The sequence below is a fragment of the Trachurus japonicus genome, chromosome 9 (genome assembly GCF_045865225.1).
Source record: "Trachurus japonicus isolate A0001 chromosome 9, Traja_1.0".
Taxonomy (NCBI): Eukaryota; Metazoa; Chordata; class Actinopteri; order Carangiformes; family Carangidae; genus Trachurus; species Trachurus japonicus.
In genome coordinates, this window is record NC_140915.1 from 37883911 (window position 1) to 37908579 (window position 24669).

Here is a 24669-nt window from a genome sequence, read left to right on the forward strand (position 1 = left end):
CAGGAACATTAGTGTTTCATCTCACAGAGAAGAACCGCCCCCCCCCCCCCTCCTTGGTTTCCCTGTTTAACCCGCTGTCATATCTGAGGTAGGAAATTTGAATGTTTTCAGTGAAGTTTGTGTGTGGCTTATGGAGGTCACTGACACAGATTTCCTCAGCACATTACAGCCTGGGTCTGAGTATGACGGTGAGGGTGAGGCTATGGGAGACAAGCCGCGCCCCCCTCCCGTTAGTCCCGCCCCTGGTTATGAATGCGGGCACTTGTGATTGGACGGCGGCTCTTTGCTTTGAAATCCCTCCCCTCCCCGTCGCTAGTAGCCTATGTGGAAGAAGTGAGGTACTGTGAGGCTGCTGCAGAGGGAGAGATACGCACACCAGAGGACTGACTGACTCACGCACTCACCATCCTCTGCGGGGATATTCCTTCACTTGCTCCGTATTTTGATGAGCAGTGGCGACTTCTGCTGTTTCCTTTTGTTTTCCTCTTTTCCTCAACACTGGATGAAGGAATATCTAGCAATAATTAGCGGGTGGTATTAAAGAGCCTGATAAAGGATGACATCTCAGCGATTTGTTCGTCTTTAGAGACAGTTTGGGTCGGACACGGAGGACGCGCACTGCGCACATGCCCCTTTTGGATTACCGCACTCTCTTCTATTGAATCAATCATCATGAAACGTGCTGGTGAATGAGTTTCGGCCCCGCGTCCTCTCGTTACATGCCGTCTTCCCAACTCTCCCCCCGAGCCAGATGAGAGATCTCCCCGGTGGAGCTGAACCGCTTTTACGCAGCCAGTCCCCGGAGCGCAGCGCCGCCGACGCCAGCGGCTTCCCACACCCCAGGACCGGAGCGGAGAGACCGTCCGTTTCCACACCCACGTCGTCTTCCTCTCCCTCGGATCCTTCGCGCCAGGCCAAAAGACTTCCCATCCGGATCGTAAAGATGTTGACGGCGCACAGCGGCCACTTGCTGCACCCGGAGTATCTCCAGCCTTTAACATCCGCGCCAGTCAGCATCGAAGTAAGTGAAAAAATAAACTCAAACTAAAATGACATATTGACCACGATCTTATTTTATCGTCTGATAATACTTTATCATTAGTTCATCAAATAATATTGGACACATGGCGTCGGTTGCTATGGACGTTCTTCTGGCAAAAATGTCAGCGTATGCGCCATTTTACGCACAGCGATTATTGGCAACTTTGCAAGATACCACACTTTAGAAATGTAAAATCACCGCAGATAATGTCCTGTTTTCCTCGTATGAGTACAATTTTATGGATACAACATAATTATATATTCCCCTCATATTTTTTTTCACATGTTTTTTTAAATTCCTCCTCTTTTCTTTTCGTTTCTTTCTCAAACTTGGCTTTAGCTTTTCATCCTCTCACTTCCTTATGTAAATGCAAAAAAAAAAAGTGAGGCTGTTGTGGACTTCCCTGGTGTTTAGATTCTGACAGGAAAATATACTGTCAGGAAATAACTGCAATTATTGAATAGTTCAGTTATCTTTGTGATAGAGCTGGTATGGAGCTAAAATTGGATTAACTCTAAAAACAAACAGTTTGTTCACCTTCTTGCTCTCTTTTTTTCCTCCTCAGCTGGATGCCAAGAAGAGTCCTTTGGCTCTGCTAGCCCAGACCTGCTCTCAAATTGGCAAACCAGACCCCCCCTCTTCTTCCAAGTTGGCCTCCCTCTCCTCCGGCAGCCTGGGAGACAAGGAGTCCTCCAGCCGGTCATCCAAGTCTGGAGAGCAGCACCAGTCCCTGGAGGACAAGTCCAGCTTCAAGCCTTACTCCAAGTCATCAGGCGACTGTCGTAAGGACGTTCTAGTGACAAAGGGGCCTTCAGATAAAGCTTTCCGGGTGCCAAATGGAAACTCCGGAGGTGGCGGTGCTTCGTGTCCGTCATTTCCTCCCCATTCCCAGTCACCCAGGTCCAGCTCTCCTCCACTGCACAATCAGAGCCAGCCACACAGACAAAGCCATTCTCCCTCCACGCAGCCCCCGCCACACTCCCAGGCCCCGCACATGGACAACAAACCTGGGGGCTCGGAGCAGGCCAGCTCGGATGCTAACAACAACAACAACAGTGCTGGCAAAAAGGACTCGGATGCAGCTAAATCAGGGATGGACGGGGCTCAGTTAGCCAACTCCAGTCACGTACGAGCTAGCGCCAACTCCAGCAACGCCAGCTCTGCCAGCAGCCCGCGGCCGGAGAGCAAGGCCGACCCGCAGGCCTCTTCCCAGCCTGGCCTGGGCTCCGGGCACATCGCCCCCGTCTCCCCCTTTAAGCCAGGACATTCTGTCTTCCCCCTGCCTCCTGCTACCATGGGCTACCACGGCTCCATTGTGGGGGCCTACGCTGGCTACCCGTCCCAGTTTGTTCACGGTTTGGATCATACCAAGTCTAGTTTGGGGTTAGGACTTCCGGGTAAGCACCCCAGCTCCAGCCCGCTCACCGGAGCCTCCCCCCCCTCTCTGATGCAGGGCTTATGTCGGGACCCGTACTGTCTGACTTACCCCAACGCGCCCCACCTGGGCGGCAGCAACTGCTCCACCTGCGTCCACGATCCCTCAGCCCTCAAGTCCGGTTTCCCCTTGGTTTACCCCTCACATCACCTGCACTCCTTGCACTCCAGCGCCTTGTCCTCCAGCACCACCCCCACCCTCTCCCACCCCCTCTACACGTACGGCTTCATGCTCCCCAACGAGCCGCAGCCCCACGCCTGCAACTGGGTCTCGGTCGGAGGTCCCTGCGACAAGCGTTTCTCCACGTCAGAGGAGCTACTGGCCCACCTGCGTACCCACACGGCGCTGCCGGGGATGGTGGACAGTAAGCTGCTGTCGGCCTACCCCTCCTCCGTCTCATCCACGGCCTCCTGCCATCTCCACCTGCCCCCCCCCAGCAGCCCAGGAACTCTGCCCAGCTCCTTCTCCCTACGAGGCTCCCCCGGGCTGGGCCTGGCCCGGTATCACCCCTACAGCAAATCCCACCTGTCTGGAGCCCCGGGACTCCCCATGCCATCCCTCCCCTCCTCTTCAGCCTATTATTCCCCCTATGCCCTTTACAGCCAGAGACTGGGCTCAGCCTCGGCCCTCGGATACCAGTGATATCTGAAATAACGTTGTTGACGCCCACAGATCGCAGGCACCAGCTTGGACTCTCCGGAGCAGCCCTGAAGGTGGATTCTTGAGATTGGGGTCATCAGCAGTGCGGGGCATCACGCCTGCCAGGACTAGCACCTGTTAGCCTCAGCGCTGTGAAGGCAAAGAGCCAGTGATGGATTGTCAGCACCAGAGAACCAACAGACTTTAGTGATTAAAGATGGTGGGAAGCAGAGCTTGAAATGATGAATATTGTGGGATTATTTCAACCGTTTTGATTTTGTTTTTCTCCATATCTGTCTCCTGGAACTGAAAGTCTGTATTTATTTTTTACTCAAGCGCTTGGTATTCAACTCTGGGGGGAAAGTTTTGCTGTCCAAATAAATTGTTCTTAAGTATTCTAACTGAAAAAGAATGATTTAAGTATAGTACCATTATGCCTATCATACACTCTAAAAATAAAAAACTTGCACCACGATGAAGATGGACTGTGAGGCTTTATTCTGGGGACCTCTTTTGATCTCTTTTCCTCTCTGCTGTTGTTGTTTTGTCCCCCCCCCCCTCCATATTCTACTGAGCGTTCAGATTTCTGGAGAATTGCATGTCCATGAGAATTACCTTGAACAATGCCATTATTTTTATTTGTATATATGGAAAGATGTAATATTTTTTCAAGCTTACTTGGGGTCAACAGGTCGGGGTCACTCAAACAAATGGTACAAAGATAAGATAAGATGACATAAATAAAAACAATTGATGATGGCTGTGCTGTCCAACCAACAGGAAAAGGTCTTATTTTGTTAAATAAATGATACATGAATTTGACTTGTTTTTTCCTCCTTGACTATATATAGAAACATCCTGTGTCACAAACGATGGAGTAAATCCTGCCAGACCGTTGCACTGCACTTATCTAGACCTATCTATCATTATGGCTGTTACAGCCACGCTATATGTGGCTATGTGTAATATTTCATGGCTCATATCAGTTGACAAGGCTGTCCCAAGGAGGGCAGGCCGGGTCACATTAGCCCTGTTAGCCGGTCTCTAAGGACTTTCACTCCTCCGCCTCTCTCCATCACCCACATTGCTTTTGTTGTTGCGAGTGTAGCTTTTAATTGCTGATTCTTGTTTGCGAGGCTTGAAAACAGCCGCCTCAGCAGAGTGGATGGCTGTGTGGAGTGGCCGCTGGGTCACTGGGACTTCAATAATGACCTGAGGGAGATGTCGACCCAGGATCTCCTCACGGTCTGATGGATTGGGCTGCAACACAAAGGCCAGAGCTGACAATGGGAGGCGGTTAATAGAGAAATATTCATCAAAGTCCTGACACCTCCCCTGAGGAGAGCGGGCTCTCTTACAGGAACCACAAACACGGAGCTGTGTGTCCTGATGTGAAGAGCCATTTTCCCCGCTGCCCTGTGGTTTACTGAAGTCAGCGTTCTCCACTCAGCTGTTAGATACTAATTCGAAGGGAAGGAGTCGGTCTATCTTAAAGCCGCACCAGTGCCATTAGAGTGTTTGGGCCCTGATAATGCCTCCGTGTCTCCACTCTATTTGGCTGACAGGGTGTAGGTGGCACAGAGCAAAGAGGCTGTAGTCTCCGAGGCGGCTATTGACCCCGACTCCCAGACTCCTCTACTCTTGCGGTTCATTAGCACTCCAGACAGGGGAAAGGCGAGCACAGGTGTCACTTGACAGGACCATTAACAAAATGGATGACCCTCCCAAACCACATCCAGCCCCTGCCACACCAGCAAGGTCACGGTGCCCTGATCACCGCTCTGGGTAGCTCTTTGGGACACAGCACTTATTTTTCTTCTTTAGAAACTGGAGCTATGCGCTCACATCTCTGCGAGAGGACAGACTTTACTTTTCCTGTTGCTGCTCTTTTGATGATGGAGTTTTAAAAAGTAGTCTAGACTAAATGGGTCAAGGAGATTCTGCTTATAACTCTGCATTGCATTTATGTATTTAGTACCACATATCTCTTGTAGGAGTTGTGCCACGAGGGATACACTGGATTGTGTTGCCCCCTAAAGTTGTGTTGGTGAAGTACAAGTGAAATCTGAATGAAGGCAGGTACGTGTCTCACACATCAGCGGTGTGTTATCTTGCTTTTGATGTGTATAAATGTGAATGTTGGGATGCTCTTTGATAAAGCGTGGAGAGAGGAGCGGGTACGTTGGCTTGAATCTGGAGGTCACGCAGAGGGGAGAACTTTCAATCTTGTCGGGGAGGTGGAATTAATTCCACTGCTGCCAGTTTACACTCGTTCATCAAATGCCTCACTATTCTCCCTATCCCCGCACTCATCAATCTCCTCCATCTATCTTCTCACCCCTCCACTCCCCCCCACACACACACACAGACACACAGCTGAGTCAACACCCACACACTCCATTTATGTCGCCTGTGTGTAAGTGTGTGTGTGCGTGTGTGTGTGTGTGTGTGTGTGTGTGTGTGTGTGTGTGTAAGCATGTGTATTCAGCCCCGATCCTTTGTCCATGGTGGGTGACACATGAGGTTTCATTCTACTGGTCTGTGGAGACACAAATGTTATTCTGCCTTAAAAGTCAGAGCCAAACGCAAAATGTTCCGCTTTTAACCTTTAAGTGCAGGAACACACACACACAAAAATAAATAAAGTTCAGATCCAACTTCAGAGTTTTTATCAGTTCATGGAGAAGAAGCAATTATTAGGCTTTTATTTATTTTTTAAACCTTTAAAGCCAGTATTTGATTGTGGTTTTAGACAAACTGATGATTAAAACTGATAGAAAATACAAATTGTCAAGTAATTTGTCATCACACAGTATTACATATTATTATTTTTTTAAGAAAAAAAAAGGTTGTTTGAAGACATTTTTTAAAATTTAGATCATTTATTCTCCCTCTCACATCTGTTTGTTGAATAAGAAGCCATAGCCTGTTAGCATAGCACAAATGCTAAACTGCTAACCTGTAACAAGATCCACCTCTCAGCACTTAAAATCAGCAAATGACCGGTTACATCTCATCTTTAATTCATACAAAACCAAAAAACGTGCAAAACAAAAACCACCCGACTGTTTTCCATAGTGTTGACCTGTAACAAAGCGGTAATTGTTGGAGGGCAGATAGTATCGGTCTGGAGGAAGTCGGTGGCGGTCATGCCAGCAGCAGCAGTGGTAGAATGATAGCAGAAATCAGAGTGGTAGTATCAGTAGAGGTGGTGATGGAGGGGACTAATATTTTCCCCTCTGTGCGTCAGTGCAGAGACGGTGCAAAGTGCCACTGTGAGGTCCTGAGCAGCGGCTGACAGGCCCGGTGATTAATGACGACAGGGTGTGGAGCTGCTCTTCAATTAGACGCCAGCTCTACCCCCGGCTCACCATCGCTGCTGACAGCTAGGACAGAGGGGGAGAGAGAGAGAGGGAGAGACAGAGAGAGATCATCAGTCTCTCTCTCTCTCTCTCTGTCTCTAGAACAAAACATTAACCTCAACTCCATGACTACCACCTCTGTGTTTAACATCAGGACACAATACAGAGCCCTCGGCATCCAACAGTGACCGCAGTGTTAAAGCAACCCAGATGGCGTGAACACATCCCTCATCAGGGCCTGTCATACAATCTCTGCTTTATTTCTCCACATAACCCCTGTGACTAACTCTTTTACATGGCTGTTTCAGCTCCCCTCTCATTCACGTCTGCAGTCAGGCATGCTGCTGTAGCCTGACGCTCGCTCGCTGTGAAAACAATAACAGCCACATTGCACTTCTTCCAGGTTGTTTTGCAGGTTATAGTATGTGCTGGTCGGAGCGACTTCCTCCCACAATCCCATGAACAGTAACATTTGCCTGCATGGTCACAAAAAACCTGACCTCTCTGTTTAGTTCCCTGTCAATACTTGGCTTTTTGAAACAAATATTACAACAAACTGCTGGTCGCTGCAGACTGTGGATGAAAAACACAGACTAAAGGATGTCGGTTTGAGTGCAACAGAAACCGCTCGAAAACAAAGACGACTCTTTAATGCTGTGAACAGAATGGTTTCTGTATTTACATTATAATCTGTACTGACATTTAAATGAAACTACACAAGAACAAATGAAGGATGAAAAGAACATGCAGGAAACTACTTGTTGGCAGAAAAGACAGAATAAATAAATGTTTTCCCAACAACATCAACAGTTTATGTCTACTGTAGGCCTCCCACCTTGATTCCCCATTTAAAGCCATAGTAAAATACTACCAATCCAATGATAATCAGAATTACCAATCTATTAATGGGTTAGACTGGTGACATTGTGTTTAATTTAAAGCAACACAGCACTATAGTTTACAGTCTTATGCTCAGTATGCTGAAGAGGTCTCTGTCTCCTTTCGGTGGCATCTTATCTGCAGTCTTAGTACGAAACGTGTTGGCATGGACAAAATGTTGGCAGCAGAGGACAGGGAGTCGTCTGAATTACAATTCTTTTTCGCCAGTGCTTGAGGTCTGGACTGACACTGATAACTGACCATTGTCAGCACACTCATCCGCTCTCACCTCCTCCGTGTTTGTCAGTAAGTGTAATATTTGTACGTGAGGTGAACCTCAAGATCGTCCCCCTGTCCTTCCAGTCAGTCAACTGCTAGCATGCTGAAATCAGTTAGTCTTTGTGAAGACACATTGAAATACAACTTTGTCCCAAACACAGTGCCAACAGGTTTAGTCAAATATTGGCAGGGAGGGATATTTCTAATTGTTAGGGACATGTCCCCACTGTCCAAATGCAAACCTACTGTATGTCCTTGAGATAAAATATTTATATAGATTAGATAGAATGTCCATATACATAACAGTTTGTGTTCTTTCTAAGGTTGATGACAATACACCAAAGTGTTTAGTTATTCAAATCAATGATAAAACATTGGCATGCATCATGCCAGCAGAACTCTTAAAAAGCTAATGGTCATAATGAGCTGCTGCACAGATGATCTATAGAGTTGCTTTTTTTTCAGTCATCCCGACCCCTCTAAATTTTGTAGATATTTTAATGATGTTGTGTTAAGCCAGTAAATGTACATTCCACATTTCAGTCTGACATTCACCCATAAATATTCAAGATGCTTGTTTGAATTATAGGTCGGGAAATATTCACACTGTGATGCAACAAATCATCAGTCCTGTTTTGGGTTTATTAATTTATAGATCAGTAACGGAGGAGCTGTCAGCTCGGCTGAGTTCACTTAGAGAAATAGTGCTTTTAATTTAATTTTCATCCAGCCCTGACCTTGGCAAACCTCACTTGGCCTCCACATGGACCGCTGCCCAGAGCTGCTGTGGTCTCTCCCAAGTTCCAGTGGTGTGAGTGCACACCGTTAATAGACATACCCTCCCTAACCACCAGTGGAGAAATGAACATTTCAATTACAGTATGGTGCGCTGCTAATAGCACTTGGACCACGTGTCCAGCTGGATTCCATTTTGTTGCCGTGCCGGGAGATCGCGGCGAAGATGTCACGAGCGCTCGGAAATGAACGTGCCTTGGCGAGGAACGAGCAGCGGCGCTGACGGTCGTGATTCATGCTCTGATTGACAACTTGTTTTTTTCCGTCCACTTTTGGACAGCCTGTGGTCATAATGTACTCACTTTAAGTATCATAGGCCTCACGTCTGTTTTATGTCTCCTCTGGATGTTCATCCAGACTCACCCTGCCATTATGATGATTGTCCTCATCGTATCCTCTGGTCTGCAGGCCAGAACACACAGTTCAGACCCACTTTATATTAGCTGCATAACTTTTCTTGCAGGATTATTGCAGCCACATTAACGGCTGATTGACTCTTTCTACAACAAAAATAGTACAGGCATATACAAGATGATAAACAATAGGAATAGATCAACTGGAATAAATTAGCTTTAAACTCTTAAACTGCTGTAAATGTGAGAGTGACGTAATGTAAATTTGCCTTCAGTTCCTCAGCCAAGCTTTAAAAAATACAGACATCACATTATCTCTCTTCAGTCTCTTAACACACACAAGATGTTTGGCAGCTGACTGACGGCAGAGTGTGACTTCAGCTGCCAGGACCCAACCGTGTTCAGTGTGTGCGTGTGCCACCAGACATACTTGTCTGACAACTGTTCAGACAGACATGCTATTTGTCAACACACTGATGAACATCTGTATCCATTACACATTGATTCAGTAATACGTGTTTGCTCTGTTCTGTGCCTGTGTAATGGTTCATTAAAGCTGGGAGTGAAACTGCCGTATTGGAAGTTGTTTACAACGACAGTGATTGTTACACACAACCAGTCTGCAGCTCATAGGTGTTCACAGCTGATCATTTAATCTGCCTGTAACATAAATGATTGGTCTCGTCCATGATGTGCTCCCTGAAGCCATGGATTGCATGTACTACACCAGAACCATGGGACTGGCTCACATCTGGACCAGTAATATTATCAATCATCAATGGTTTTGTGCTGACCTGTGTTTTTCCTGCTACGGCATGTCATCACGTCTGTCATGATGAGGTGTATCTGTGCAAATGACCATGAAATCTCATCAAAAAGGTGAAAAACCTAGAGAACTGATTTAGAGCTGCAGTTCAATAAAGCTGATGAAAGACAGGAGACAGATTAAAATATGATGTCTAAAATAACTTTACTGTCCTTCAATCAGCAGATCAATACATGCAGCATCCTACGTTTCCCACACCTTCATTTTAAACTATCTTGTCAAATGCCTCAGACTTGACTAAGCTGCACAAAACTTTACACAACTGCTGACTAGTGCTTCTTCCCATGGATAATAATGCACTATATATACTGTAGATGTGTAAAATCAATGCAGTACCACTTTAATGATTTCCCAATCACAACCTTAATATTGATCAGTCCTACAGTAAATTACTAGATGTAAGTAGCTTTATGACTGACATTACACATGAATAATTGAGCGACCGAGGCGGACGGTACTTACTTGACAACTGTTTTAATGTGGCTATATTCAGTTATTTCAGATTAACAGAGACTCACATGACTGTGCATGTGAATGATGTCACTCACAGTGATGATCACCTGACTGATGTGCGTTTTAGCATCTTTCAGTTTATTGTTTTTGCTAATCATCAATTGCTTGTCTGTCTTGGTTCAGTATTAACACTGAGAAAACTGTTTCTTTCATGGCAGCAAAAAGTAAAATTTGCAACTAGCTGGTGGACAATTTAGCAGCAAAAGAGTCAAATATTTCCCTCAGGTTGTTGAGGGTGACTATCTGAATATCGACACACAGACAAACAACTCTGTAGAAAAAAAAAGGTATGTGCAAAAGGCTGGAAAATGTTGTTAAAGGGATAATTCAACATTTTGGCAAATGGGCCCATTGCCATAATCGCTATAGTTTTAGCAGTAGGTTTGTTACCTTTAATTGTCGATGAAAGCTGTTTTTAGAACGGCCGAGCAGGGCCGCGAGCTGCTCAGAGCTACGCTACGGAGGCTAATATTTCTTGGTTTCCCTCATCAAACTCATCAAATACACAATCCAACAACTCAAAAACGCTCTGAAGTTGTGACCTGCACATTCACCACGCTATGAGATAATAACACAACGTTACCAGACAGAGTTAAATGGAGGTAAATGCAGAGACTGTTGATGAAAAACTGCCCCAGACGAGAACTCTGTCTCCGTCTCATAACATTCTGTTATTATAGCGGTTATATATATTATAGCGTGGTGAATGTGCAGGTCACAACTTGTCCACCAGAGCGTTTTGGAGTTGTTGGATTGTGTATTTGATGAGTTTGATGAGGGAAACCAAGAAATCCCATGAGCCTCCGTAGCGTAGCTCTGAGCAGCTCACGGCTCTGCTCCGCCGTTCTAAAAACAGCTTGCACCGACAATTAAAGATAACGAACCTACTCCTAAAACTATAGGGATTATGGCAATGGGCCAATTTGCCAAAATGTTTCACTATCCCTTTAATAAGTTCACTGCTTCACTGAGTTCAGGTTTAAATAAGGAGCATATACATACATTGTTTTCTAAGCCGTCCCATTTTCTGATGTGTATTGTGTAACCTGGCTCTGCTGGCCCGGTCTCCCTGAGGTGCTGCGCTGACAGCTGCAGAGTCGTTGGACAGTGTTGGTCTGGAGCGACACAGTGGCCTGATTCCTTCACAGCCGACATAAAAGCTGTCCTGTCCTGCAGATGGAAGGAGACAGACAGGAAATTAGACAGAAAGTCGTTTTACCCAGCGTGTTCAAAGCATGTTCTGGTTTTGACTGCCTCCTTCAGAAATCATTCTACTTGACCTCAGCTCTAAAACGCATCAGTACGGTACATGTTTTCTAATGGCCTAACATGTACAGGTGGGTTTCCTGATTGCAACGATGTCAAATCCACTATTATTCTGACATCGTCACATTTTTACTTTGCAAGTTCAGCTTATGTTGTAAGGTCCCTGACAACCTGAACACATTAAGGCATTTATGGTTCCTATTAGCGACTCCGCACCACCCGTGAGTCCTCTGTGTTTGATTAAGCAGAACTGTGTCAGAGTGAGAGTGTGTGTTCACATATACAAGTTTATATTAGCGGAGGCCTCGCGGTTTCTGGAGTACGGGTGAAAAAAAAAGAAACTTTTTTCCACAAGCGCCGTGATTATTTTTACTTTTTCAGAGAACCGTTTTAGATGTTTGGAAATCCCTCCCTCACCTCTGCAGTCCCTCCTCCACCTTCACCTCCCCTAATAGTGAATTACCCACATGCCTATGATGGCGCTTGGGGCAAAAAAAGGAAAAAAAAGGGGTAAGGGGGAGGAGGGAGAGCGACAGAGAGCCAGGGAGAGGGCGGGAAGGGAAACAGAGCTGATTATCCAAATACAGTCATTAAAGGGGAAATGTGTTTTTCAAGCTGTCAAGATGATTAATGGGCGAGAGCAAATCCTCACAAATGCTCTTGTTTAGTCTAACTGGCAGACACGATCCTGCCCATTGATTTATGGCAGGCCTGCTGTGTGAGACCATAGTGAGGTTAGAGGGTGTGTGTGTGTGTGTTTGTGTGAGTGTGTGTGTGTAAAGTTAGGGTGTATGTGTTCATGTTTAACTGTGGGTTTGTGTGCGTACGTATGCATGCATGTGAGAGCAGTGTGTCGGTCCACATGAGGGATCAGAGCACAGGGCAGAGCAGTGAGTAAATTCTCCTCATCAGCTTTCACCCTCTGCTCTGACAGAGCCGCTACACAAACCAGGGGTTAGCCCAGCCCCGTTGGATTTTACAGCTCCATGATTGAACATCAACAACGGGATCGATGTGGCATCCAGAATGAATCAAACAGCTGTCCAGAAGTACTTGGGCTTTCATCTGTCACTTGCCAATAACCCTCCTCACAGATGAAATTGGAGCAAAAATAAACAATATTTCTCTCATTGCTCAACTGAAACTGATGTTTATCTGGCCTGCGCTTTAGATAACATCACCCAACAATGCTGCTTAATAGGGCAAGGCAAGGCTCAGTTAGAAGTTAATAAACTGCACGGTGTTGTGACATGTTTTTTAAATAAATAGGCACAGTCCTGAAGGGTTAGGCATTTTAGGAAAAACATGTTTGTTTTCTTTCTAAATTCACTATCATCTTGTAAAAAATGAAGCTAGAGCCATGTTAGCTTAGCATGAAGACTTACACGTCAGAAGCTAACAGCTTTTGACAAACCAAAACCTTTAGTTAAATGGATAGTTTAGGTTTTTTTGACATGGGCTTGTGTGAAGTAGTGAAGCATAATGTCTACATTACTAAGTTTGGGGCACTGGCAGATCAAAGCATAGCACAGGGCCGCTTGAAAAATGTGTTAGACTCTTTTTTTACAATGTGCACGCAAATCCAATAGGCTATCTGTATAAATGTGTGATTAATGTAGAATATTTTCAGCTGCATGTGTATATCTTCTTTTCTGCTGCTTCTTTTTTTTCAACTGCTGCTTTCCCTGCACACAACTGAACCTCCAGAGTGTACCATACAGTATGGGCAAATTGTCCGACTTCCCATTTCTCCACCATACATTTCTATATTTTTGCGTCCATTAGTCTGACCCCCCATTTCTCCGACTTAAGTAACTTAAGTAACTAACCCAATCTAACCCTAAACCTAACCATAACCCTCTAGAATAAGTCGGATTAATCGGAGAAATGGGTGGTAAGACTTTTGAGTGGTCGGACTGACGTTTTCTCATCACCATATACCGTAGGCTACGCCACTTTCTGATTCACTCATCTGACCTTTGGCTGCAGCAGAAAAATTGCACTCCCTCTGCACTATGCACTACACATGACCACATCAATAACCCAAACAATTCCTTTAAAATTAGCATGAATGTTGCAGTTGTCGTTAAAGGCGTCCGTTTTCTCTGCCGCTTAAACGCAGCAATGATAAAACTCACAAACAAGTGTTTCCACAGAAACTCACTGGAAACGCTGCAAGGCTACAGCATGTGTGGTGCTATTTCCATATCAAAATACTTCCTGTTTCTCTCAAGGCTGGAAAGTTTGCATGCATGGAGTAGCAACTATTATTATTTTAAGGAACAGCTGCACATTTACAGAAGTTGGTTTTCTTTCTTCTTTTTTTTATTTGCTGAGGTATCAATACACAATAATTCTCTCGTCTATTCTCTAAATATGAAGGTAGCCTACTGTCAAGCAACAATTATCTTAGCTTATCTTTGTTTAGTTTAGTTTAAATTACAGACTGGAAACAGGGTTGCAGCTAGCCCGGCTCTATCTAAAGTCAGAAAAATCCAACCAGCACCTCATATGTAACAGAATCTTTCTCTGAGTAAGAGAGACAATACACTTATTAAAAAAGAAAATGTCAAATAATTACTTTCAGTTGCAAAGAACCTCCTCCATGAGAGGAGCCTTTTTTGTCATTTAGGTCAAATTTCCTGAAATGTGAGACAACAATCACATGAACAGAAACCAGTTAGCTGAGTTTTTCATGACAAACAGGCGTCTCTTTGTTTCTACTGTTACAAAATGCATTTGTGGATGAAAGTGCATGGTATAAAATGTAACACACAGACCTACTTGTGTAAATATATTTCACTATTACCACTATTCAGGGCCGGCTCTCGCCATTTTTGTGCCCTAGGTGAGATTACTCCCAGGCGCCCCCCCAACAATGATCAATAATGATCTCATAACGATAGTGTATCTGACCCTGAGATACACAACTTGCGCAACAATCAGTAAAATTTCATTGAGTAAATCCTGGGTGAAGACATGAAAAAAGTCTACAGTCATGAGAATAACCTGTTGTGGTGCTTGAAATGGGTATATGAAAGTCTTGACTTCACAAAAGCAGTGGAATATACTGTATGAATTAAGGCTAATAGATAAGTGTGGAAAACAAGTTAAAATTACGTTTTTTGAAATCGCTTTTTGAGCATAAATGTTATCTGTCATTCTATTTTCACCAAATGTCTCAAATGTGAGATAAAGGAAGCTAAATATTGACTTCACATTACATTTCAAACTTCATGAGATGTGTGTAGCCCTAAATGAGAAATTAGCTTTTTTTTGTCCAAACAAAATATCAACTAAACACACAAAATGTACAATATTTAGCCTATATAATGTACCCTACTATTCACTACATCAAAAATATTTCGCTGTTGGTACATCCATGTACAATTGCTGTTCTATTCTTACTGATGGATAATATAATAGGTAAGAAATCTGTGACTGTTTTGCTGGAATTATTCAAATTGATTTCTGGGAACAATTTTCAGACAAAGAAAGAAGCAGCAACATCCACCTGCACTTGTCTGACACAAGATCTCAGCAAAATTAAAGGAGTAACGATGAGCAACAGAGAAAGCACCATTTACATAAATGATCACAGATCCTGGATGCTGAGAGAATAAAGAGCAATATCAGTGCTTTTTTCCCCCAGTTGTCTGGAATACATTTGAATAAATTCCTTAACAAACGTCCAGTACATCAAACCCTCAGATGAAGATGATGGCTGCACACTTCAAAATACAGGAAACTGTTTTTCCTGCCTGTATATCCTCTTTATAGTTGCTACTGCAGGAATCCAGATTTTCCAGTCATAACTGAAGTTTCATTTTATTGTATCTGAATAAACTGAGCCTTCCAGGGATTTTAAAACAAACTCCATGAATTCATTGCAAATACTTACTGACCCTGCACTGACGGAAAGTCCCACTGCACTCGTCCCCCGAAGGTGAATACGTCACCACGGGGCGGTCCGGTCCAGCTTCTCTAGGCTGGTCCAGATGGATGGCTAGCAGCTGTTGGCCCTACAACCTCTTCCCTCAGCACAACCATTAGCCCTATCTGTCTGCAATTTCCTCATTCTTCCTCAGCTCCCTCTGAAGTCGCCTCTGATCGCTTTCCCACACCCCCACAACTCGGCCCACCGCCGCACTGTATGTACACTGCAGTATCGTTTGGCCTGAGCGGACCTGAGCACATTCACAGGACCAATTAGCTTGTCCACCCACATTGTCCATATACGCACACACAGGCATACATGCACACAATCCCACGGACACATGTCCTTTGATAAATTTCACCATGAAGCAGAAGCAGACACCCATGAGGAAGATGTTAAAAGGAGATTTCTGCAACAGGGGGGGAAGATTAATGTCGCACCACAGAGAGAGGCCTGTTGTGTAACTGTGTGCATGGACCTCCTCTGGGACTGTGCAGCGCTGAGAGGAGCAGGACGTCCTAAACCTTCACATATTAATGGTAACAGATGATAGCGAGGAAAAAAGAAAAGAAAAGAAGAGAGGAGGATGAGAGTGGACGTCCAAACCTTTAAAGTTAAATTGTGACTTATTGGTGTCACGACCTTCATGTTGAGCTCCAGCTAGAGCAACAGGATTTCTCACTTTCTATAAAGCTGCCATAATCAATATTTATTTAATATCAATGAATCAAATTAATGTCTCATGTCAAACGGTTTGTTCCTCATGACAAACACACAGAATTACAACCTGACTTTTTAGCTCCTCTCAACCCTGTTGAGTTTTATAGTCTCATTGTTTTTGTTTCTTGGACCACAACTTAAAAGTTTTACTTCAGTTTCACTGCTCTCATTAGTCTAATTCAGGCTGCAGTGGGCAGTTGTTCTAAAAACCCCAGTACCTGCCCAGAACCACACAGCAGAGAAACAGCCTCAGGAGTTTCTGGAGACAAAAACAGAAGAGCGAGTATTGAACTTACATGTGTCAGGTGGCCAAACACACAACTCCAAATGAATGCTAATGTCTGTGGCTGCTGGAGGTGTAAAACGCCAGTTATTTGTTAACCCAGTCCCTGTTTTAATTTAAAAGGTGATATAACTATATATTTGTTGTTTCTGCTGCTTTCAAGTTCCCAGTTTGATGAATGATTTTAACTTTGGTTGGACTTAGAGAAGTATTCCCCCTCCATCTTATTATGGGGTTGAAATAAAATTGTTATTTTGGCCGCATATTAAATTTAACAGAGACAACTCCTTTATTTTTTTAAGCAGTCTGAATACTAACCAAAAAGAGGCTACATCCAAACTAAACATATTACTATTTTTTGCCTCCCTAATATAGAGACTGTTAGAAACATTGCGTGTCCTTTTTTTATTACTATTATTTTTTATTTTTTATTACAGATTGCTACCAGTGGTGATTGCAACACAAAGTACAAGCTTCACTGATCTTATTGTCTTGTTGTAGCAACTGAATTCTGTATTTTAACACTACAACTGTCTTTGCTTTTCACAGAGTTGGCACTCGGCTACAGTAACTATTTAGACCAGGATGCACATGGCCAACTGTGATGAAAGGTTCTGTGATATGTGTGTTTTTAGTGCATTCATGTGCATAGTGATGATTTCAAATCTAAGGTAAAATGGTCACCTAGACTGAGATTCTTTTGATGTTAGATCAGTCATGCATCAGTGTTGATGGAGCTGCAGAGAGGCTTGGGAGCAGAGCAACATTTACCCTGCAAATGGTTTCAAAAAAATTGCAAACACTTTAACATTTCTGCACTGAAACCATGTGTAGGGGCCATTAAGTGCAAAATCCAACCTGAGCTGACCCTGAGTCAGTCAGACCAGCTGACTCCTGTTGGGTTTGGGTACAAATATGAATCCCTGAAATTTAAGAGAAGTATGGGGGCTTGGAATGGGGAGTCCAAGAAAATCTGAGGCATGTTGCCCAGCTGTAAGTTCACTCTGTATATATATGCACTCAGATTCACTTACCGTCTGTATACATGTTCATTTCATTCCAGCTGCAAGCTCTGCACCCGCTCCAAGCCACACAGCTCCATCTGTGTGGAGGAATATATGGGCATGTGCGTCCATGTGTCAGCGTCTAATGATTAATGACTCACCACGCTGCTTTCTTCTACTTCCTTCCTCTCCGGTCGTGTCACACACATCATCACGCGTCACGGTAATGGACGCCGGCAGACGGCCGGAGCAGCTCCTGCTTGGCCTCATGGACACAAACAGACCATCACTTCCTCCACGCTCATACATATACACTCATACATTTAAAGCTGCACTGATACACATGTCAGTAGCTCCGTTATGTGACATCAGGAAACTACAGTATGTCCTCCTCTGACCTCCAGCAGAGGTCAGCTTCATGATGCTGTTGTGACTGGCTGCTCTTTTAACTGCCTTCTGTTACACTTCATTGTTTTTGAAGCTGGTATGAAGTTGGTATGACTCTTGTTAAGAATTGTGTTCAGGTGTTGAATGAAAGTCAAGCTATCAAATATCTAACCAAGAATATTTGTCTTATTTTTAGTCAAAATGTCATTTCTAGTCAAAACTGATCTCATTCGACTTAAAATAAGACTCATCACATTAAAAAGTAGCTTGTTTTGAGACACTTTTTACTTTTTCACTCGAAATAAGTAGAAAAATCTGATAGTGGAGCAAGTTTTTCTTTCTTATTACAAGCACAAAAAACTTGTTTCACTGGCAGATTTTTCTACTTATTTCAAATGAAAATTTGTTTGAAACAAGTGAGAATTATCTAAAAACAAGTACATTTTTAGGTGATAAGTCTTATTTTAAGTGGAAAGAGATTAGTTTTGACTAGAAATGAGACATTTTGACAAGAAATAAGACAAATATTCTTGGAAAGATTTTGAGTTTTTGCAGTGCAGACCAGCAGAGCTATTTCTGATGTTTCTCTGCCAACACACATGGTTTCATGCCAGGAACAGGCAGTGGTGAGTTTGACCACTGTTGTGCTTACAAGACAGGGTTAACCCTAACCAAGCAGACATGCCTAACTGCCAACCTCAAGGTGGACAGCTGGACAATCCACCGCTGCCATGCTGGACTGGGCACCGTCTTCTTCTCCCTCCCTTCCCCCCTCCCCCTCTCTCTGCTGTCTCTGTTCCTCTACCTTTTACATCTCATGTGGTCATGATAGTGCGTGGGAGGTGGCGTGGGGACTCGGCGGCATCGGCCCGCGCCTTGCCCCGTTCTCCCGCTACATCCTATGCTGGCGCTGGCCAGATAGGGGGAGATCCAGAGTCGTTTCTGACTTCACTAATCCAACAGGTAATAAAACCACTCTGTGCAGCACTACATGTAAAGAATATGGATCAGCTTAAAGGGATAGTTCAACAATTTGGCAAATTGGCCAATCCCTACAGTCATAGTCATAGCAGTAGGTTCGTTACCTTTAATTGCCAGTGCAAGCTATTTTTAGAACGGCGGAGCAGAGCCGCTACGGAGGCTCATGGGATTTCTTGGTTTCCTTCATCAAACTCATCAAATACACAATCCAACAACTCCAAAATGCTCTGGTGGACAAGTTGTGACCTGCACATTCACCACGCTATGAGACAATAACGGAACATTACGAGACAGAATTGTTTTCGAGGGAAATGCAGAGACTGCTTGCTGAAAAACTGCCCCCGACGGGAACACGGATCAGAGGTTTTGCATGAATTTATTATGGCAATGGGCCAATTTGCCAAAATGTTGAACTATCCCTTTAACAATAATATATAATTACATGCATGTAGTGAAAATATTCCATAGATCTCATTTTGTTTCTCCACTGTCAGACAGCTGAATGCCATGTGAGCTGAAGGTGGACTGAAGTGGGCCGGCAACTTTTCTCATCTTACACGTAACCTTTAGTTTAGTGACAGCAACAACTTCTTGCCTCAGCTACAGCAAGCAACTGATGATAAATCAATCTCGTTTTAGCAACATTTATATGCAAAAAAAATCTGATAGTCAAGGTTTACATATGGAGCCACACAACAGCTCTAATAAGCTAAGCTAAGCAAAGCAAATAACCTGCTGACTCTAGCTACATAGAAAATCTCTAGAGTCCAGTTTGAACAATTTGATTGTATTAGGATCTTTGTCACTGGCTGTCACCAACTAATTATTCAACATTTACATTTAGGTGTAAATTCTTGAACCGCAAGTGACCTGAGACAGCTATGATTGGACCTACTGAATGGACATAAATCGTACATGTTACATTATACTATAGCTGTGTTAGTGAAGGAAAGAGCTCACATGCTCACATAGAGCCAGTGAACACATCTCATCCATCAAAAAATCATAGACTTTTCCAAACTTGTCCTGTCAAAAACTATTAGGTAGAGATGCCAAAAAAAAAAAGTGCTGCAAGTGTGTTCATGAACACATGTGTCGTGAGCTGTGCTCATGCTGCAATGTGCTATAAGTGTGAAAGACAGGGGGAAGATAGATAAGAGAGAGGGAAAGATAGAGAAAGGGAGTGGTAACAAAGAAAGAGAGAAAAGAAATGGAGAGAGAGAATGGAAGATAATGAAGGAAAAAGAATGAGCAGTGGAAAAAGAGGCAGCAACGAGAAAGAAAAGGGAACAGAGCAGAGAGACAGAAAGCAAGCAAGTCTTGCATGTGTGTTGGTTCCCAGCCCTGTCAGGGCCCTGTCAGACTGTGATTTATGGCACCGAGACTGGGAGCAGTCTTTGCTGCCAGCTCAGTATTGTTACAACTGACAGCTAATGAGGCCGGACGGGCTTTCAAGCACAGCACTTAACAGAGGCCTCCATCTTCACAAGTCACGAGCTCTCCTCTTTCTTTTCTCCCCTCTCTTTCTCACTCCCATTTATTTCTTCTTCCAGGGTGGCAGCAGTGTGGCGAGCTACCACAAGATTTCTGAGGCTGCAGAGAGAAAATAAGGCAGGCCGACAGAGATATATGGGCGACACTCTGTTACTGCTGCACTTCCACTCTCCTCCTCCTGCATGTTATTAAGCCAGAGGCTCAGCTCATATAAATGAGGGAGAGGATGAAATACACAAGGGGAGAGAGATATCTAGCATCTACACTGCGCACAGTGCTTCTCTTCTCAAACTAAAAATATTCTACTCCTGCAATTACCCTGTCATGTTCTCAAACCCCGGAGTTACGTGTGCGTCCTCTCTGTCTGTGATCGTGCGAGTGTGATGTGTGTGAAGGTACCTGCATGAAAATTATAGCCTCGGCTGTGGTGTGTTTTACCTTCAACACCCCTGGCCCGGGCTGCCTGGACCCCGCTCTATAATCACTACCAGAGTCTCTGGCAGAGCGGCCCCCCCCCCCCCCCCCACCTCCTCCCTCGGCCCCTGGTCTCTTGTCAGTCGTGATTAATGGCACTAGGGCCCCGGCGCGGCTTACGCTGCCAGTTCCAGCGATGTTCCCTTGATACTTAATGAACTCTGACAAACTTCTTTTTCCTTGCTCTGTTGTTCCCTTTCCCCTCCACCACCCCGCCCATCCCTGTTTAAAATGCACGGCACAGAGCTGCCACTGCAGCACCTTGGGGTTAGCTCTGGTCCTTTGTAAATTTCTCAAGAGGCCGGTGTCTAAAAATAAAGCACAGCCATTTTAGTGTCAAGACCCCTTGGTTGTGTATCAACTGGAGGCTTGTTGCTGGTTGAAGATGAAATAAATCAACCTTTTGAGTTTTGCAGTGATTGCACTTTTCACTTGGTGGATTGCGACCAATTTTCTTTAATGAGTGTATACTTTCTGTTTGTTCTCATTTCGTATCCTCATTTCCACTGAAAATAGTTAGACTGTTCAAATCAATAAATGCTGCAATGTTATAGGGGGGAAAAAAGCAGTGCAATTTTAAATGCTGAAATTATGGCAGATCAAAACAGGGAAGTCCTCTCAGCCTGATGGAAACTCAGCAGCATGCGTTGACTGGTCTCTGGTGCCATCTGCTGTTCACATTAGGAAAGTGAAATAGTTTTTTAAATCAATGTAAACATTAAATGCACAAGAAATAATATTGCAACAAAAGCGATGGGAAAACATTTGAAAATGACATGATTTTCAATTTAAAAAACCTAAAAAATATACACCATAATAACACAGATCTTACAGACACACTGACTCTCTGTATCTCTAGTACCTGACATACATTAGAGGCTGTTGATAGAATATATTTTGCATTATACATATAATGGAAATTATATCTGATATACTTGTAAGGGAAGGACCCTCCCTTTAATATTAAATATGAATGTTACCATTTGGTGCACTGAACCAGAATTAACTTCAGGCTCATTTTCATTCCTGCAAGTCACAGTTTAAACAGTGCTATAGGCAAAAGACAAACAATACAATATAATACATTTACACACAGCAACACAAATCAAAAGCAAAGATTATTTGATACCAGAATACTGCCACTATAGGATTCACTAGGCAAAAAAAAGTAAAGGAAATACTGAGAGCATTCACCTGAGTAAAAGTCCACAGTGCACTAACCTAAAACATATCATAAAACCATTGGAATATTACAGCATAAATGTACTTGAAATATGAAAAGTTCATATTAGACTTTTATTAGTGATGCATTAGTGTGCTAGTTTCAATGAGTTGTCTATACTGTTAGATAGCGGTTCCCAAACCAGGGGCTTAGGGCTTCGGTCATTCACAAGATCAATCTGAGGGGTCATGAGATGGTTATAAGGGGTTTCTAATAGAAAGTCTCCAGCTTGAAGCACATGTAGCTACAATGAAACACAGTAGGCCTATTGAGTTTATGTTGTTATATGATGATGCAACAATCAGTGATCAATTTATAAAGAGCTATTTGGTACAAGGATTGATTATTGTTTGCTCCAGCCTCCATCAATCTGCTAAACACTAACACTTAAACCTTAATGGAATTCATCAATGTGCAATAGATACACGGCACTTTAATGCTTTGCACATTTGTGCATTTTCGGACTCTCTCTCTCTCTTTGTTACAACCATCCCCAGTCTCCGGGGACCGGCGATGGTTGCAACACTTTTTGTCTCAGCTCCCATAACTTGCAGAGTGTTCATGGTAGAGCTCTCAAATCTTGACACAGAGTACCCTCATTTGTCCTCTACAAATAGCAATGCCCCAAAATTCTCGAAGTATATCACAGAATTCACTATTTGATGTCAAATGCAAGGAGTGCCACTGTTACAACCTACCCCACTACCAGGGTTGTAACACAACCTGGCGTAAATTGTAACAATGAGATTAAAAACTAAAAACTGAGACCAAACCAAAAAAACATTCATCTATGTAAGTTTATTGTGCATGTTCCAACACTAAAGCATCTTCCTATGGTTCAGTATGAACAAAAAGAATTCCTAACATCAGAAAGCTGTCAGTGATGCTGAACATTTATGAATGGAAACCTTCAGCAGGAGGTCAGAAGCAGATCATACAATTACAGGAAAGACGGTGACACTTAATGACACTTTGAGTAATAAAACAATAAAGGTAAAAGGTGTAACCATCCCCACCCTGCAGCCATTGTTTGACTAACTGTACCACCATGGTGGTTTAAAATAAACATGGATGAAATTACTCATATTTTACCTAAGAACCTGCTCTTTCATCTTATACGAGTTACCTAATTCAAACGTCAACGGTATCCATACTAGTCAAAATTTAGGCTTGGTCCAAAATATTAGTTTTTGACCTAAAAAAGTGTTTTTTGGCCGTAAAACCTACAGTAGCTATACACACTTGCTGACACGGCCATGCAAATTCACATGCAATGTCAGGGAGTGAGTGGGTACACATGATATTGATCACATAACTCTAATGTTATCTCTTATTGGTGAAAGTGATGCTGTTACAACCATCCCTTTGTTACAACCATCCCCGGTCTCCCCTACTTGAGTATGTTGTTATATGATGATGCAACAATCAGTGATCAATTTATAAAGAGCTATTTGGTACAAGGATTGATTATTGTTTGCGCCAGCCTCCATCAATCTGCTAAACACTAACACTTAAACCTTAATGGAATTATCAATGTGCAATAGATAGCCTACACGGCACTTTAAAGCAGAAGTAAGCGATCCGGTGGTTTTGGCTAACTTCCTGTCAGCAGATGGAGTTAGCAGTCCCCGCCCTCGTCATGGATCTATTGGTCCTCGTCCCTACGTCACCACATTCACGCGCATCCCTTGGCTGCACACACAGAGAGGACTGCCCCTCTATGCCGTTCTCTCTCCTCATTGGATAAAGGTTGTAGGATACAAGGAATGTTTTCTCCTCAGCTTACAGCAGAGCAGAGTGACTGACAGACCCGTGTTTCAGACCAAACACTCTATAGAAGTGATTGCTGTCGGAAGATATAACTATTTAAGACTTAGATTAACACAAACATTCCGCTTACTTCTGCTTTAATGCTTTGCACATTTTTGCATTTTCGGATTCTCTCTCTCTCTCTCTCTCTCTATCTCTTTGGGGCAATTACTCTGACTGAAACTGGTAAATTGTGTTTACCATTATGCAAAACTCACCTTTTCATTGTTTTAGTATGTGTATTTGTGTATCCAGAGTGCCTCCTCACCCCTTAAACGTCAGTTTTGACAACTAGGGTGAATTCGCCTAATGTGGGACATTTTTTGCAATTTAGACTTCTGGTGTATATTGTGATATGAAGCAAACACTTTCAATCTACATCCTGTACCATTCTGAAATCCTTAGGTTGTGATCTAATGGAATCCAAAGAGAAAATTCTGATTTCACACTCCTAAAAGAAATACCATACATATTTCAACTCTTATTGCAAAGTTTTTTGCGGCAATTTCCGTTCCCTAATGTGAGACAGTCATGCTCCTAATGTGGGACACTAAAAAGTCTGTTTAAAAGTCATCTTAATATACATGATAAATGCTAGATTGCAAACCAGTGTTCAATAATATCACATATTGTCCTAGTTCTGCTTCATCTTCTATAGTATTCATGGTTTTCTACCAACTGTGTGGTGGACGTGACCTTTTACCCTTCGCTAGGGTCATTCCAAGCCCTGGTCAACAACTTCAATTGTGGGACACTACCATCCTCAGTGATCCCCCTATATTCAGTAATGTCTCCCCTCATCCTGTCTTTTTTCCACTGGTTGAGTTCACTTGCTTGATTATTTTCCTTTCTTTTCCCATGTTTTCTTTCCCTGATTTTGTCTCATTGCCTTACTCTTTTTTGCCACTGTGATCTGAAATACATTCAATTTAATTAATCAGTAATGTGCTATCCTTTGATTACTTCTAA

At 43.4% G+C, this 24669-nt stretch overlaps 1 protein-coding gene across 1 annotated transcript; it reads left to right on the forward strand.

Annotated features, from left to right (window-relative positions):
* Positions 1 to 345: 345 nt before the first annotated feature.
* On the forward strand, positions 346 to 3938 carry znf703 (zinc finger protein 703). Its single transcript, XM_085787754.1, has 2 exons — positions 346 to 1021; positions 1608 to 3938. Exons 1-2 carry the CDS (start codon positions 752 to 754, stop codon positions 3117 to 3119), a joined length of 1782 nt encoding a protein of 593 aa, XP_085643880.1. The 5' UTR covers positions 346 to 751; the 3' UTR covers positions 3120 to 3938.
* Positions 3939 to 24669: the final 20731 nt, after the last annotated feature.

What these genes read in the sequence shown, in the direction of transcription:
- znf703 (XM_085787754.1), top strand. Translation starts at nt 752, where the DNA reads ATGAGAGATCTCCCCGGTGGAGCTGAACCGCTTTTACGCAGCCAGTCC. An exon ending in CCGCGCCAGTCAGCATCGAA is followed by an intron (nt 1,022 to 1,607) that starts GTAAGTGAAAAA and finishes TTTCCTCCTCAG; the next exon opens with CTGGATGCCAAGAAGAGTCC.